We start from the raw sequence: 16054 nt of genomic DNA, 5'->3' as shown, positions 1-16054 counted from the left end.
GAAAAGGAACCGTTAACCAACACACGTTTCTATGTAATTAGTAGGATGAAAACGATCTCGATTGCCATGATATTTTTAAATGACAATAGCTTCCAGTTTTAAGCGTAATATGTCCTCTTCGATGGAGTTGAAAGTTTTTTGACAATCGAGAAGGAAACTCACAATAGATTCTTTTTTAAACGTAGTTATGTACATTTTCCGTGAGTTCAACCAATGCATCAGATGTGCTAACTTGTTTTGAAAACTTTACTGTTCGCAATACAGTAGTTAATCTCTCAGGGAAGTGACAAACTTCTTTAAACATTACCTTCTCGAATATCTTACTCCAAACACTTAGCAAAGATGTTGATCTATTTATTTTCAATTGATCTTGAGTCACTATTTTGAGTAGGAATAACCTTTTTGAGAAGGATTTGATTTCGTCTTTGCCTAAAGGATCCGTCAATAAGATTAGTCGGAATCTGCAGGCCTAACGAAGATGTAATTTTTACAATGTAATATTTGTTGGTGATACTTAGAAAACATTCCTTGAACAAATCGAATGACTCATTTAAAGAAAAAACCTTAGCAACTGAAGCCGAATTTGAGGACATCTCAAGTGTTTATTAAATGAGATTAAGCATTTTTTTCCGTTTGTAAAAACGATGTATAAGGGGAAAAGGAGGTCGAATAACTTGCTGGCGATATAATGGGGTCTGCATTGTTAATTGGGTATTGATAAATATTTTGTTTTTTTTTTTCTAGAATTCAACTGTTGGATCACTATTGTTTTGATAAAAGAAATGATCCAGACACGTTGGTGAAGATTCAGTGACACGAGTTGGAATCTTTTTGGTAAATGAAATGACTTAGAGCTGATGTTTGAATATTTTACTAAAAAATTAATTGCTAGGGTGTTTATTTTGAAATCCCCTGAAAGTATAAAGGCCTCTTCAGCTGAGGTAATATCTTCAAGAATGGAATCTAGTTCTCCGATAAAGTCCATTTTGTCTCAATTTGACTTACGTAACAGCTCTGCGTAGTTCATGGCCTTTGAAATCTAAGCGACAACAGACTGACTCCGCTTGGTTAATGGTTTACTCTTTTAAAGTTTTTGCGCCCTCGTGGGCGTGGATCGTCACACCACCTCCTCTTTCATCTCTGCTTTTGGTTAGATAACTCGTGTTGCCATGCAGTAGAAAAGCTTTTGGATCATTGTGATGGGTTAGCAATGCTTCTGTAAGTCAAAGAATTGTCAGAGGAGACTCAATACTTAGGGCGGGTGCTAGAATACCGGATAATCTAAGTAAGCTTTGAGAGACCTAACATTAACACATCTTATTCAGTGTTTAATGTCTCATGCAATGAATTGTTTATTTTTTTTCCTTGCTTCTGTGATCAAGCGATTTCGATACTCACTGTGTGAATATATTACTTTTAAAATAGATTTTCGTTGGCTAACCTATTTCGGAGAGTTAAGAAATTACATAAGTTTTTCTGTGAAAGAAACATAGAGCCTTTGTCGGACAAACCAATTCAAGCAAAATGACATCATGAAACATGAAGGCTCCCTGAAAACCAAAAAAAAACAGATGATTAGATCTTCAAATATGTCCTCACAAAAAGGCTTGGAGAGGGTATCGCTTCACTTCGGCGGAATATTGGAGTAGGCAGATACGTCAAGCTTTTAACCTTGGATTGAGAGTTGACACGCAATTTCTCACACTGAAATAATCACTTACTAGTACGAACTGAAGCAATTTTCACTACTCGACCACCTACGTTAATGTCCAGTGAGATGAAATTCTGTACTCGAGCCCACTTGTTTGCTGGCCAAACACCAGTTAACAACAAGTTTTCAACGAACTATGTACTTCGCGTCAAGGTGATAAAAAACTTACTGAGTGGTACAGTAGAATATTCGATTGGATGAAAGTGTCTTTGAGTAAGGGCTTTATCAGACTATATTGACTTACTGTATTTCAATGAAATTGATACAAAGATACGAGCGGACCAACCGGAAAAAGGGCTTGATTCGAGTTTTAGTTAAAAACATGAAGCGGTGAGCTGATGCGACTGTTAGCCAGGCTCGGCAAGCTCCACCAAACTGTCGTGTACATCTAATTAGAAATGTTGTCAAAATGAGCATAAAAGACAATTTTCTAGTACAAAAGTTATGCAGTTTATCGACGAACTATGCAACATGCGATTCATGCCCCAAATGTACTTGGTTTATGTTAGAAAACAGATGAACCTAATATTTTCCAAAAAATTTCACATCTTACGATATTGAAACATCTGAAATGTCAATGTTGATTTACTTTATGACGCTTATATAGGTTTTTTCCTCAATTTTCAACTAAAATTATTATGGTACGGGTAACTTGTATGGATTCTATTGAAAAGCTTATCAACCCATTGAAACTTGGCATCCATGGAATATAAACTATTGCTTATCAGAGTTTGATTATTCCGAACTTCAATTATGGATGATCTATTCAAGGGAGGGGGTATTTTGAACCCTCTATAATGTGAAAGCAAATTTGTGAAAACACTTGATCTGTTAAAATATATAATTAATTCTCTGACTCAAATATCATTCATACAAAATGAAATTTAATTTCACTCAAATATAATTCAAATAAAATACTTTAATCAATTGAGCTAATTACGGCACCTCCAGTCGTTGGAGAAAATTTGGTCCAGCGGTTGTTAGGTTTTCAGTCTGTTGTTCTGAATCATTGTTCTGAATGCGTATAGGTCTGACCGGACAACTGATATCTAAAACATTACCAAAACCAGTTCAGAGGTTGACATTGCCTGTACATTTTAATGAACCTAAGGGTTTTTATCTTTTACAAAGATATCGTACCTGTTTAGGCAATGTAATGGCTGTTTATGTCTCGACGCTATCGTTGTTATAGCGCCATAATTCTAACAGTCATTTTTTGATACAAATTATTCCACTGCCTTTCAGAATTTGCTCACTCATTTGCACCAGTTTTGACCTATTTTCTTATCAAGTGTATTTTTTCTCGGACAAGTGGGTTCTTTGACAAGGCGCTCACTGGCAATTGAAACTTTTTTTTATTGACGATCATTTATATACGATCACTCGCCGGTCATTTTTTGCTTGTTTATTTTATATGGCCTGAAATTTACCTGGAAACTTATTTTTCGGAGCCTGTTGATTCTATTCAGATAGAATAATCTTTCGGAAGGGCGCAATCAACCTCACATTTCTCGAACCTGTCATGTTTTCCGTAATTCTCTATCTATATCTTCAGTTCGTCGCTACAAATACACAGGTGAAATCTATAAATATTTTAGTTGATGTTTCATCCTCTTCTTTTGATGTCTTGAATAGACCGTCCATCAGTTCTTGTCACACAGCTTTCTGGATTAATTGTTTATATCATAATCTATAGGAAAACATCTTTTTGTCTATTTCAACCGTAAGGTTTACAAGCAAATAGTTATTGAAAAGCTTCAAATTGTGGGCTGAGAGAAACCGCATCAGTGGCGCTATAGAATCGAGATTTGACGATTTCCAACTAAAAATACAACCGCTTTTTGTGACTGATTTCCTGTGTCGGTTAAATATGCGATGCTATCTGTTGTGAACTTAATCGGGTACTCTTCTGTGTCTTTTTTTTGTACTTTAAGTAACTTATCAAACGTTCAACACAAAATATTGCTGTTGCTTTCAGCGTTTGTTTGTTGGTGAAAGCGTTTTTCCTGTCCCTCTTGTATTAAATGCTAATTCTTACCTGTTTATAGCGCACGCAAATTTTGATGATGGTTTTGACTGTTTAAAACACCAGCTTTTCCTTTTATTGTATTCTAGCCCACTGTGTTTAAACTATTTCCTTATAGAACATTTAGCTTCTTTTTAAATAAAAAACAGAAACTGAACAGTGGTGGGCTTTTCAGTTACACGCGCGGAGTCCCAGAAAATAAACTCGGACGAAATTCTACTTTGCAGAAGTGCGAGCCAACTTAGAGCTCAATTTGACAAGAATCAAAACAACGTAGTGAATTCTAACTCTGCTAGTATGGACAGCGAGGTTGCCAAGGAAGATTTAGGGCAGAAGGAAAAGCCCGAAACTATTTCTGGGGGGCTGGCCTCTGTTAAAAGTATGTTCGAAGGCGGGGGAATGAAAAGCAGTCCGGATAAGGAGCAAGAGAGCAGTCGAAGCCAGTTTAGTGTGGATGAGAGTTTGCAAGCTGCAATGGCACGGGGATCCATATCGTCCAAGACGTTGTTTGCAGGTAACCCAGTACTCCAAACACCACAGTAAAAGCTTCTAGGAATTTTTGAGGTTTTACGTAAATGGAACTTTTTTAGGTGGAAGCGGTGCGCAAAAGTGACACGTTTTCTTGGTGAATGTAGCCAATATATCAAACTAACTGAACCAAATTAAAAGAGTTAAGAGTGTGGCATCCCTTCTTCATAATTATAACCATTCACTTTTTGCTTTAATTGCATGATTCGAACTATAACCACTTATATATAGCTTATGAAAATTACAAGCCAGAAATTATCGACCTTTCGTCAAATGCAAACTGAAACCTAATAATACTGTGACTAACAGGTGGTTCGGGAAACACGACACGTGACACTGATGACGATGAATCGAAATCATCCAATCAGAGTTATGTAGACGAGTCCCTTCTGGCAGCAAGGCAGGGGAGAGGTGCAGCTGCAAAGAGTCTATTTGAGAGCAATCAGAGGTCAGAGTCCCCTTCTCAGAATAGAAATGGGTACAATCAACAGGACGAATTGGCTGCTATTAGGGCCTCACGGTTAGTACTAATGAAGTTATTATCAGTTACTTAGTTCAGCCCTGCATATTCTGCTCAATGGGTATAATTTTTTCTCCGAATTTTTTTCTGAATAATTTGACGTTTATGAACGGTGGATTTAATTGGCAAATATTACCGCAATTCGAAGTGATTGCACTGCATTTGGTCTATATTAATTGGCGAATTATCAAGAATTTGGTATTCTCTGATTTTTGTGTTGCAGAGGGACGAATATGAAGGCGCTGTTCGAAGGCGGAGCTTCTAGTGGTGGAGATGGAGGTGCCCAGATTGTGCAGAGTGGATACGAGGACGAGAGTCTGGCTGCTGCCAGAGCCAGTCGGGGTGTCTCCAACAAGGCAATGTTCGATGTTAGTCAACTGAAAGTAATAATTTCGTAGTGCGATGAAGGAAAAAAGTTTTGGGTCCTATGATCATGAGCATTTATGATTTTTCTTTACCGCTTTGGAAGTGCAAGTTTGTGTTTTTTATAGCTGTAAGCTGAGCGGAGCTATATTGCGGTGTCCTTGGTTTTTTACGACTCGAAGAGGAGTATTGGTTTTCTCTCGGTCTTTTTTTGCAGGAAGTAGATTTTTGACCTAAAAGCGAATTTTGACCTCTCGCGGCATTTTGACCTAAAAGCGAAAGTGAGAAAAGTTGTCTTGGTGAACAGATTTTTGCTAAGCGAGAGAAGTTTTTTGATCATGCGCTGCGTTTAGTGAATGTCTTTTTGACTTTGAAAAGTAGTTTTTGACTGAATGGCACATATAGATAACCGTTTTTAATCGTTTTTTCGTCTAAGTGGCCCTATTTTTTTGCTTTTAATTTGGTTTCTTGTAGAAATAAATTTTATTCGATACTATATTGAAATGTCAACCCCGGAAATTGATGCCACAATGTTTTGCAGAGCCTGTTAATGCGTTTCAAGTTGAAAACTGGCAAATAATGTTGATTTTAAAGTTGTTTTTTGGCTTGTTTCTATTAATTTCTTCATTTTTGGATCTTTTAACCGTCTTTTTGTCAAAAATCAGTTAATAGTGCAACTTCTCTTTGATAATTCAGATACTCAACGCCTCTTTCTACCTCGATGTAATTTTGTTTTATAAAATTTCACATATGCTAATCCGATTTTGGTAGTTTTTTCCGATTTTTGTCAATTCTTTTTGTATTTTGGTTTTAATTACTAGAAATAATCTTTTTGTGCAAAAAGAGGGACTTCAATTTCGTTTCAATGAAAATTCAATCAGTTTTTGGCTTTAAGTTTTTGAATAACAAGTTAAAACTTTTTCATAAATGCAGTTTTAAAATGTTTTGACCATTTTTTGCAAAATGTTTCAATGTTTCGTATTTCTGAATTCTGCTTTTCCTAGTTTTTTTTAATGAAATGTATTCGTTTTTCTTGATTTTTTTAAATTGATTTTCAACTTTCAAAAATCAAGAATGTCTTTTTATTACGGTGTTCCTTACTTTGTGCCCATTTTCTTCACATTCTAGTTAGTAGCATTCTAGTTTTGTCCTGGCACCTACCTTTATTTTCGGTATATTGAATTTTTCAGTTGTTAAAATGAATGATTTCAGCCTTTTAGATTTTTGTCATTTCTTTGGTTTGCAGTTGATTTCATTCAACATAAGGCAGTACTGAGAGTTTGATAGCAAGTCTTTTCCAAATTTTCCACTTATGACTATTTTGCAACTTTCTTCCGGCCTTGGTATTAGTTTAAACGATTTTTTGCATTTGAATATTCTTCTGCTGCTTATCTGATCAATTTAATTTTTGAATTAGTATGAAATCATGTTGTCTAGCATATGTACAACAAAGAACAAGTGTGTGTTGTTTTTTGTGTTAATTGCAATGATTCGAAGGTATAATTGCGGTGTAATTATAGATGTTTTCAGATTCTTAAATTTGAGCTTTCTTTTTTGAAAAGATTTAACTTAGTTTCTACGATTATTATCTGCCGTCTGCTTTCGGGCTCTTTTTGACATTGAATCATGAATTATTTGAGGCAATTGATAGCCCTGTCAGCTTTTTCAGCCTATCGTTTTTTTTGACCATCCTTATTATTTTGGACCTTTGTAACGTTATGAAAGGTTTTCAATAATATAAAATTTTGCTGCTTTTTTCTCTTGGTGACAGTGGTTTAAGTTTCACCGAATTTTAGAGCAGACCTGGAGAGGTAGTGAGTTAATGGTCTAATACAAAAATTAGTGAATTCCGCTGCAATTACGGTTTTGTTCGGAAAGTTTTGACACTTCGAGTTGCTTCCAGAATTCTTCCGGCTATGTTTTTTGTTACGTCGTCTGACGCTCTTTTTTCGTTTTACATTTGTTCACACAGCAAAGCTGAAAAGGTCATATTTTCTGAATGACGTCTTCTTCTCAATAACGGCATTTGCGTGCGTGACGTCATTTCTCATTCGCTTTAGCAAAAGTTTTTAGGTTATTTGCGTGATTAGATTTTGGATCATACGTGACTTACCTCACTTAATAAAATGACCTACTTTTTAAAACTGAAGTTTAATTTGAATTTGTTTAAGGTCAAAGGAACTCATATGTGCAGTAAAGGTTCTTAATAAGAGACTTCTGCGGAATGAATTTTAACAAGCTTTATTAATTTATCGCTGAATGTTTTTTACCTAGTTTTTTGGGCGGCTTCGATTTTTTTTTTCAATTTAGATCTGTATCTGTTTCTATCTCTATTATATGGTACGCAGGTCTATTCTGTCTCAGCTTTTCCGGCAACCTGTCGGCTATGTTTTTTAAATTCAGAAATTTTTATAGGTTAAATAATAGCCGCCTAAGCCTCTGGGCCTGCTGTTATAGTGCTCCTTTTTTTTAAGACTTTATAGTTTTAAGAGGCTTTATGGTTTTCTGTTTTTTTTATAAGTGAGGGAGCAAGAAAACGGGAAGTTCAGGGAGTGAATAAAGTTTGTAAAAGTTGTTTCAGTGAACAAATTCAAAGAGTGGAGAAAAGACAGTGTTTGTTTTGTTCATACCTTCTCTCATACACGTATACTGTACGCTAGTCGGATAAACTATCAGGAGATGATTCAATAAAGAACAAGTTCAGTGACAAACTACTCAATTCAACGTTAGGCAGAACTGCGCTTAGCCAGTTCCCTGCCTGTGTATTAGCTGTTGTCAAGGTCACAGCTACCATTCACTGACGCAATCAATCGTGGAACGATTGAATCATAAATAAAAACAAAGGTTAAATACGCACTGCGTTTAAGTGTGTATTAATTCACTTCACTTATGAGTGGTCATGTGATACACAGGTACCACATTTCCCCCGTTAGAGAAAGAAAGTTTGAAGCAGCAAAGTTAGAGGTAATGAACTGTATGTAATGCTATAATATGTAAATGTAACAAGTAAATGAAGCAGCGTAATGTTAAATGAGCTAAAAGCTTAGGTTACCACGAGTTTTGGTAATCAATAAAGTTTCAATTTGTGTTTTGACTGAGCCATGTGATGTTCCTATCAATTTAAAGTTTTTGAGGCTGAAAATATCGTTCCGCGGAATCTTGCGTGTATATCGCGTTTACGTTGCCTTTTGTGGGGTGGGGTCTGGTTGATTATCGTGCTGAGTTGGTGCGCTAGCTTCGGTCATGTCCTGGCGGAGTGGAATAACAGGAATAATACTGCGTGTTGGCGAAGTGGTGGAATGGATAGTGGATGGCCCTGGGCGATAGTATGAGGCGATGCTAGTTGCTTTCGTGCCTTGTGGGTAGTATCGCCGTACCGTTTCGTCGTCTTCTTGTTCCTTGAGCTCCGTCGTGTGGGTGCTCCAATTGTATCTATCGTAAGTGTGTCCATTTGTAGGGTCTCGACATCAGTAATTTCCTGACTGGCATCTGTATCGTGGTAGTCTTCGTCTTGCTCGTGGTCCGATTCTTGTGAAGAAGCGGTTGAATACTTTCTCTTCTTTGGAGAGCCCTTCTTCGGCGATGGTTGTTAGCATTTCTTTCGTGGGATTTTGATACGGTTGACTTTCGAAAGGTTTGACTTGGCCTTTCTGTCTGTTGCGGACGCTTGAGTTTCTCTCTTTAAGATGGTTCGTTGACCTAGAATTTTGTTATTCTGTTCTTGTGCATGTGTTTCCACGTTCTCTATAAATTTGGCGTTGTGATTGCGGACGGTTTTTCTTGCCGCAAAGTTAATGAGGGGGATCTGCATCTGTTCAGATGCTCCGCGTTTGGCAACGTCGGAATTGTTGAGGACTGTCGCTGACCGGGAACTTTGATTGTCAGGGTGGAGTGGGTGGTTTTGATGAGTGCAGCTCCTTCAGGTATATCTTCGTATATGCCTTATAATTGTTTCTTATTTCTCGATGCCGCTAGTGTCTTTCGTGCGAGTTGGTTTCGGGGGCTGTGTCTTGCTATCGGTTGCTCGATTGTGGCTGAAGGAAGCTGAAATGTTCTGGGGACCTCGCTGTTGTCTTTTTTGGTCTTGAAGTTTCCTCCGCTTGGCTTCCTGGACTTCGGCGTCGCTGTCAAGATCCTCGTTGTACCACCGGTCTCAGGCGGACTGGTGGCTTCCCGGACTTCGGCGTCGCTATCAAGATCCTCGTTGTACCACCGGTCGAACGAGGACTGGCTGATTAGGTCTTGATCGCCTATGATGTTTCATCTAAATAATATTTCAGGGTGTTTGACCAATTTAAATCATTTTTATTGGGATTTGCGGTTACCTTCGTTAATGCAGTGTTTGCTTTTCTACAATAGTAGGCTTCGCAGGGGGATATTTTAGAGTTTTCTTTCTACATGTGCGTAATTCGTAGGATATGTTTCGTAGTGCGTGTTTAATATTGAACGTCTCCGATTTGGGTAGAGTTTTATACAACCTAATTTTCGTTTGATGGTTTGTATTAGCCGATTGGGCTATGCTCATTGGCTGGCGCGTATATTAGTTCGATATTGTGTCGTGTACATAGTTGTTGCACCTTATTGCTTTTTAAGCGTCTGGCTTGGTCTAACCTAATTGTTTGGGGTACCCCGTGTTGAGTGATGTTTTTGTCTAGAATTTTTTGTATGTTAGGGCCGTTTGCATTGGTTACAAGTTTAAGAGCAGGGAATTTTGAAGCGGTCGATGCATGCTAGGAAGTAGACTTCCCTCCCTCAAATATAGGCCCGCTAAATTTTATTTGGATTTCTTTTGCTTCTGAACATGGTGGAAGGGGGTGCCCAATTGGGTTTTCTTGTTATGCTTTTTAAATTCTTACCAATTTTGGTACAGGGTTGACATGTTTTTGTTTTGTTGATTAGGTCGCGATTGACGAATGGCCACAATAGGCGTTGCCCGAGCTCAGTCACCCCCCACGCTCCCGGGTGCGTTGAGTGAAGGACGTCCATGACTGATTCCTTCATAACGTTGGGTATGGCCAGTCTGTTGTCTACTAGGGTATAGCCGTTGTTGACGCTGAGGCTCCTCCATTTGGCGTGTATATGTTTCCTCAATTGCTTCATCTGTTTTGCTCTCCGGGGAGGATGCAATCCCTTACCTCGCGAAAGACGGTATCCCTTTTGATCATCCCCGCAATCAGTTGTGTATTGAATACACCATGAATTTTGTTAGCTGTTGATCATCCTGTTCTGTTGTTGCTTTTTCGGGGTTTGGATTTAGGTAGCTACTCACAGAAAATGGTCTTTTCGGTGGTGGGGATTTAAGGGAAGGAATATTTTGTTGTATTTGTTTTGTCCATTTGTTTATCGCAATTCGTTTGATTGTTAATAGCGAGCTGTTGTGCGGTAGATGCGTAAGTTGGCAAATGCGCGTTTGTTATCGTTTGTTGAGTGCCTTGTCTATTGTTACGACGTCATTATTCGGTGTGCTTGTTTGTGTCTTAGTTTGGTTTTGAGATGCGCAAGTTATAATTGCTCCTTTTGTGGTTTGTTTGTCTTTGACGTGTTTTTGGCTGTTGCCTTTGATTTGTTTGGAGTCGCTGGACGTTTCCATCATTACTTTTTTGGTCTTCCCCTTTGTCGCTTGATATTATCGGATGTTATTAATTGTTCGGAATCGCGGGACGATTCGAGGGTTTTGGATTTTTTGTTGGAATCGTTGTGCGTTTTTGGCTCTTTGTTGATTGGTTGCCTGTTTTGGCGTTTTCTCATTCTACCCCCTTTGCGTATGATTTGAAGTGTTTCGTGTATGACTATTTGGGCGATTATAAAATTTTCATCGTATGTGCTTAGTGGTTTAGCTAGTTCTGAGGGGTTGCGAGACATAATAGTCTGTTAGTCCCATTTTTTGCCTGCTCTGTTTTCGATGTTAAAATGAAATGGGATCAATCTATTGAACCATCTATTTAGGCCGCTCTGGTGAATTTTGCTCGTTCTTTCTTTAAGGATCCGTTGGAGTGCACTGTGGTCCGTTTTTAATGTGATGTCCTAGTAAGTAATGTTTAAAATGTTCTAGCGCCCATTCGACTTCTAGCAGTTCCAGTTTGTTTATACTATACTTTTCTTGTGCTTTGTTTAAGAATCGAGAGGCGTAGGATATGGTTTTCCAACCGTTACATGCTTCTTCTTCTTCTAAGACTGCTCCTACTCCTGCACTTGAGGCATCTGTTTTGACTCTGGTCTTCTGTTTTGTCAATTAGTGTGTGTTTTCAGTTAGTTTCCTAATACAGTTCTTGATGTTTTCATAGTGGTTGGTGGTGTTCTGTCCATATGTATTTTGTATCTTTTTGAAGTTAGTCTCTGAATTCTCGAAAGAGTTGTTGAGGTCGGTATAAATTTTGTCAGATGATGAACAGTTCCTAAGAATGACTCAAGTTGTTTGTGGATCGTTGGTGGCTTTAAGTTTAGAACTGGTTGTGTCTTAGAGACGATTGGTTTGATACCTTTTTCATCTATTTCGTATCCGAGCCATGGTTTTTTTTAGGAAATGACATTTGTCGATGTTTACCGCCGAGTTTTTTCCACATGCGTTTCTAAGTGTAATAGGACTCATATTCCTTTTTGATGGACAGTGGTTTACTTGGTTTTGAAGTGTGATTTTACCTTATGGTTGTTTGACAGTCCTAGTCCAGTGTTTAGGTTTTTGTATTTTATTGCTATACTTTTTAATTGGGCATATTGGAGGTATGTCGATTGAGTTAATGTTCTTATCTTCTAAGTTTGGGGAATCCTAGGGGTATGAATAAGTCTCTCCCGACAATTGCTCGATGTTTGTTGGGTACTACAATGATGTCCGCTCGGCCTGCTTTCCATCCGTTGCATTCGATGTCACAGATGTCATTAGTGTCCCCAGATACGTTGCATTCGTTGCATTCGATGTCATTAGTGTCACCAGATTCTTTATTGGGGTGTCGGTATAGCTTCTTAGTTGTACTGGATTTATTGTTCTGCTCCACCGTGTTGCTGTCTCTCGCCTCTGTCCTTTGCTCAGTTACTATGCTGATAGAGCTTCCTGAATCCAACATGACCCAAAATTTGCTATGTCTATATTGTATGTGTAATTTTTATCGTGTTGTTGGGTAATGTGCTATATCCATCATGTTTACAGAATAGTCTTCTGCGGAGTCTTCATACATGGAGTGAATATCAGGGTCTAGGGAGATCATTTTGATTCCTTGGGACAATTTTTTGATGCCTCGGTTGTTGACTTCATTCATGGACCTCTGGGATTGTTGTCGATTCAAGTTCCATCTGCACACCTTTGCGTAGTGGTTAGGTTTATTGCATCTGCGGCACGTTTGACCTATTGCCTGACATTTGACCCTGTGATTAATTTCCCATGGTTGCCCACAGTTTCTACAATTGTGTTTTGGGGGTGTGCTGTTGTTATTTGTGAGTCTTTTCCCCCTAGTTAGTCCGCGTGGTGCCGTTGTTGGTCTGCCTGAACCGCGATAGCGTGAACTTGAAATTTCCATGATGGGTTCTTCCCGGCCGATGAAAGGGGTGTTGGGCGAGTCTGTTTGTTGTCTTCATTGAATTGCTATCTGGCTTCTTATTCCTAATTCTAAACTCACTGCTAATTCAAGAGCTTCTTTTGGGCTGAGGCTCGTTTTCAGTAGCTCTTTTTAGATTTCCTGGTCGATCTTGTTAGCAGTGAATATGTCCCGTAGCAGTTCGTCTTCTAGGTGAGACAGTTGACAATGTTCGGCTAGGGATCTTAGTGCTGAGTGAAATTGCTCCAATGTTTTTTGCGGATTTACAGCAATTATCTGTCGAAAGTGACATATCTTGGGCGGATGAAGGTTTGCTCGAGTTCGTCCCATTTTGCTAAAGTTGATTTTGTCTCCATGTTTGTGTGGGGGAACTACATTGCGTGCATTTTTTCTCTTTGGATTCCAAGACTGAGCTAGATAAGTGGTTTGGCATTTCTATCTGCCGTGTCCCATGGTTTATCGCAGCACAAGACGCCTATTCTATCAATCTGGTTGCAATCGTTCTTCCATTTGGCTATTGCGTGGTGGTACATCGTTAATCGCTCCCTTTCCATTGTGTCGGGTTTTGGACGGCTTGTTTTTCTACAGGTTCGGCGGCGGGGGGGGGGGGTAAATGACTTCAGTCGGTGTCGCTTTGAGGAATTCATCCAGTTTGATGTTTGTCTTAGCGACGAGAGCCATCTTGACTTGACTTCTCCACTTCTCACATGAGATGGGTGGGTTACTGTTGGGCTTTTCCCAGAATGGTTCAAGACCTAGTGTCGTGGGTCCTGCTGAGTCTGACTGCGCTATGTCATACACGTATACTGTACGCTAGTCGGATAAGCTATCAGATGATTCGATAAAGAACAGGTTCAGTGGCAAACTACTCCATTCAACGTTAGGCAGAACTGCGCTTAGTCAGTTCCCTGCCAGTGTATTAACTGTGGTCAAGGTCACAGCTACCAGTCACTGATGCAATCAATCGTGGGACGTTTGAATCATCAATGGAAACAAAGGCTAAATACGTACTGCGTTTAAGTGTGTATTAATTCACTACACTTGTGAGTGGTCATGTGATACACAGGTACCATACTTCCGTTTGAAATAGAGCGATAACTGAAGGTGTGGAAAAGTTGCGAGCAAATTGTTTTTGTTCACGTGCGGCTTTTTCCAGCTGTTGTTTTGTTTTTTGCTAACTTCTTTGTTGTCTTAAAAATTATCTTAGACTGATTTTATAATTTTCAGGTTGCTTTGATGGGGTTTTGAATGTTCTTAATCTGAAGCTAATTTGAAGGTTTTTGAACTAATTCTCTGGTTTTCAGGCTCTTTTAGCGATTTTTTTGTCCTATTATTGTTTGTTTTATTGCTTTTACATTTTACTAATTTTAAGCCTAATGATAGCGGGCAGTTTCTATTACAATTAAAATCCATGTTCTTTTTTACCAAGCAAATTGTTTCTTTGAATGTTGACAAAAAATTGCAAAAAATAGTTTTTTTGCTGTCTTTTCAAAATAAGAGATGTTTTTGTGCTTTTTTTGTCTTGTCCGAATTTGTGTTAGCATTTAGATTGTCTCGATTACTTGAGATATTGTTTTAGCTTTGTAGTTGTACAAATTGAAAAATTAATCGAATGATTTTTTGGGTTTTAATTGCTTAGTTAAGTTTTCATTTAGTTAAATTTTTCAATTAAGACTGTTTTCTCTCTTCTTTGATGCTCACTGCGATCAGAAGTTTGACAGGTTGACTTTTTGTTGAAGGTATCTTCGAGTCTTTTGCGGAATTTTTCCGGCTATGGTTTTTACTTCGTCGTACTCAAATTTTTTTTTTGCTTTACCTTAGTTCACAGCTTATTCAACATTTTACGTGAAATCTTTTTAACTTCTCTAGGCTAGTTTCACTCTTCTCTCATTCTGCTATTGAAGTGTTATTAAATAGCAATTGCTCAGCAACGCAATTCAGAATATTGAACAAAGTCAGTATCAAAAAACGAAGTCAGAAATAGAAACGGGATAATTCCATAAAGCCCAATTTTAGATGCCCGTTGCTCGAACTTTGTACTGAGTTTCTATCCCTAATGCTTATTATAGCTGCAAAGCTGTAAGCTGAGTGAAGCTATATTTCGGTGCTCTTGGTTTTTTTGTTTCGTCGTCTGACGCCTTTTTTTTTCGTTTTACATTTGTTCACACAGCAAAGCGGAAAAATTTTCTGAATGACTTCTTCCTCTCATTAACGGCATTTGCGCGCGTGACGTCATTTCTCACTCGCTTTAGCAAAAATTTTTAGTTTGTTTGCGTGATTAGATTTTGATCATACGTGACTTACCTCACTCAATAAAATGACTTTTGCACTTTAAAACTTAAGTTTTATTTGAATTTGTTCAAGGTCAAAGGAATGCATTTGTGCAGTAAAGGTCCCTAATAAGAGGCTTCTGCGGAATGAATTTTAACAAGCTTTATTGATTTATCGCTGAATGTTTTTTACCTTTTTATTGAGGGGCGTCGATTTTTTTTTCAATTTAGATCTGTATCTGTTTCTATCTCTATTATATGGTACGCAGGTCTATTTTTTCGCAGCTATTCCGGCAATCTGCCGGCTATGTTTGATATTGATACTAGCGCCTGTGTCCTTTCACTGCGAAACAGGAGTATATTCAGCTCCAAAATGACATCAATATAGTTTGCACGTTAAAATTGTTTGTGTACAAAAATCATTTTAGTTTTATCTCTTCATTCAATCTCAATCTTGGTTATGGGAATCAACGGCAGCAATTTTCCGGCAATCTGCCGGGTGTTTATTTTTTCATTTGAATTTTTGCGAGCCCTATGAAAAGCGATAAACTTGTTCTAATGGTTAGTTGCCTTTTTGAGCCCCTCCCTTCTTGCTAGATTAAAATCGATTAGCGGGTCCTTTTTGCAATTATTAAAACCTATTAGACGAAAGAACTCCTTACTCTTTTTAGGAAAATAAATATAAGTTTCATTGCTTGCCAGCTAATGAGGCAGAAATTAATCTTGTTAGTTGCTCCAGTTCATATCGGCTGTTTTTGATTTTGACTGTTCTTGTGGTCTTATCGCTTAATCGCAAAACTAAGGTCTGATTGGTCCTCTATTGCAGTGTAATTTTGGTAGCTTTTTCGCAGTATCTTTAGCTTACAATTTTTTAATGAAATACCGCTTTCTTCGAAAATTTGAGTGAATTTGTGAATCTTGCCTTTATTTGTGGTTCTATTGTCCGTTTTTCAGTCATTTGAACTGCTCAAACGGTTTTTTATTACTTTAAATTGTTTTCATGTTGTGGATAAAGTTTTCGATTTGCAGCTATGTGGTTTTCTTAATTTGATGCCACTGACTTTCAAAAATATTCTGATTTTTGCAATGTTCTTTCGTTTGTTGGCT

General features: G+C 38.0%; 1 protein-coding gene across 1 annotated transcript in view; it reads left to right on the top strand.

The window, feature by feature from the left end:
* Nucleotides 1-16054, top strand: part of LOC142346191 (uncharacterized) — a 332292-nt gene that overhangs the window by 289145 nt on the left and 27093 nt on the right. Inside the window, exons 11-13 of the mRNA XM_075398701.1 lie at nucleotides 3913-4251; nucleotides 4575-4785; nucleotides 5009-5153. Coding sequence (XP_075254816.1) covers nucleotides 3913-4251; nucleotides 4575-4785; nucleotides 5009-5153 — 695 coding nt within the window. The remainder of the gene's footprint in view (nucleotides 1-3912; nucleotides 4252-4574; nucleotides 4786-5008; nucleotides 5154-16054) is intronic.

This window comes from Convolutriloba macropyga, chromosome 9, assembly GCF_964194025.1.
Source record: "Convolutriloba macropyga chromosome 9, txConMacr16.3, whole genome shotgun sequence".
In the NCBI taxonomy this organism is placed as follows: Eukaryota; Metazoa; Xenacoelomorpha; order Acoela; family Convolutidae; genus Convolutriloba; species Convolutriloba macropyga.
Note: the sequence above shows the minus strand (reverse complement) of the source record. Positions and strands in the feature narration are given on the sequence as shown.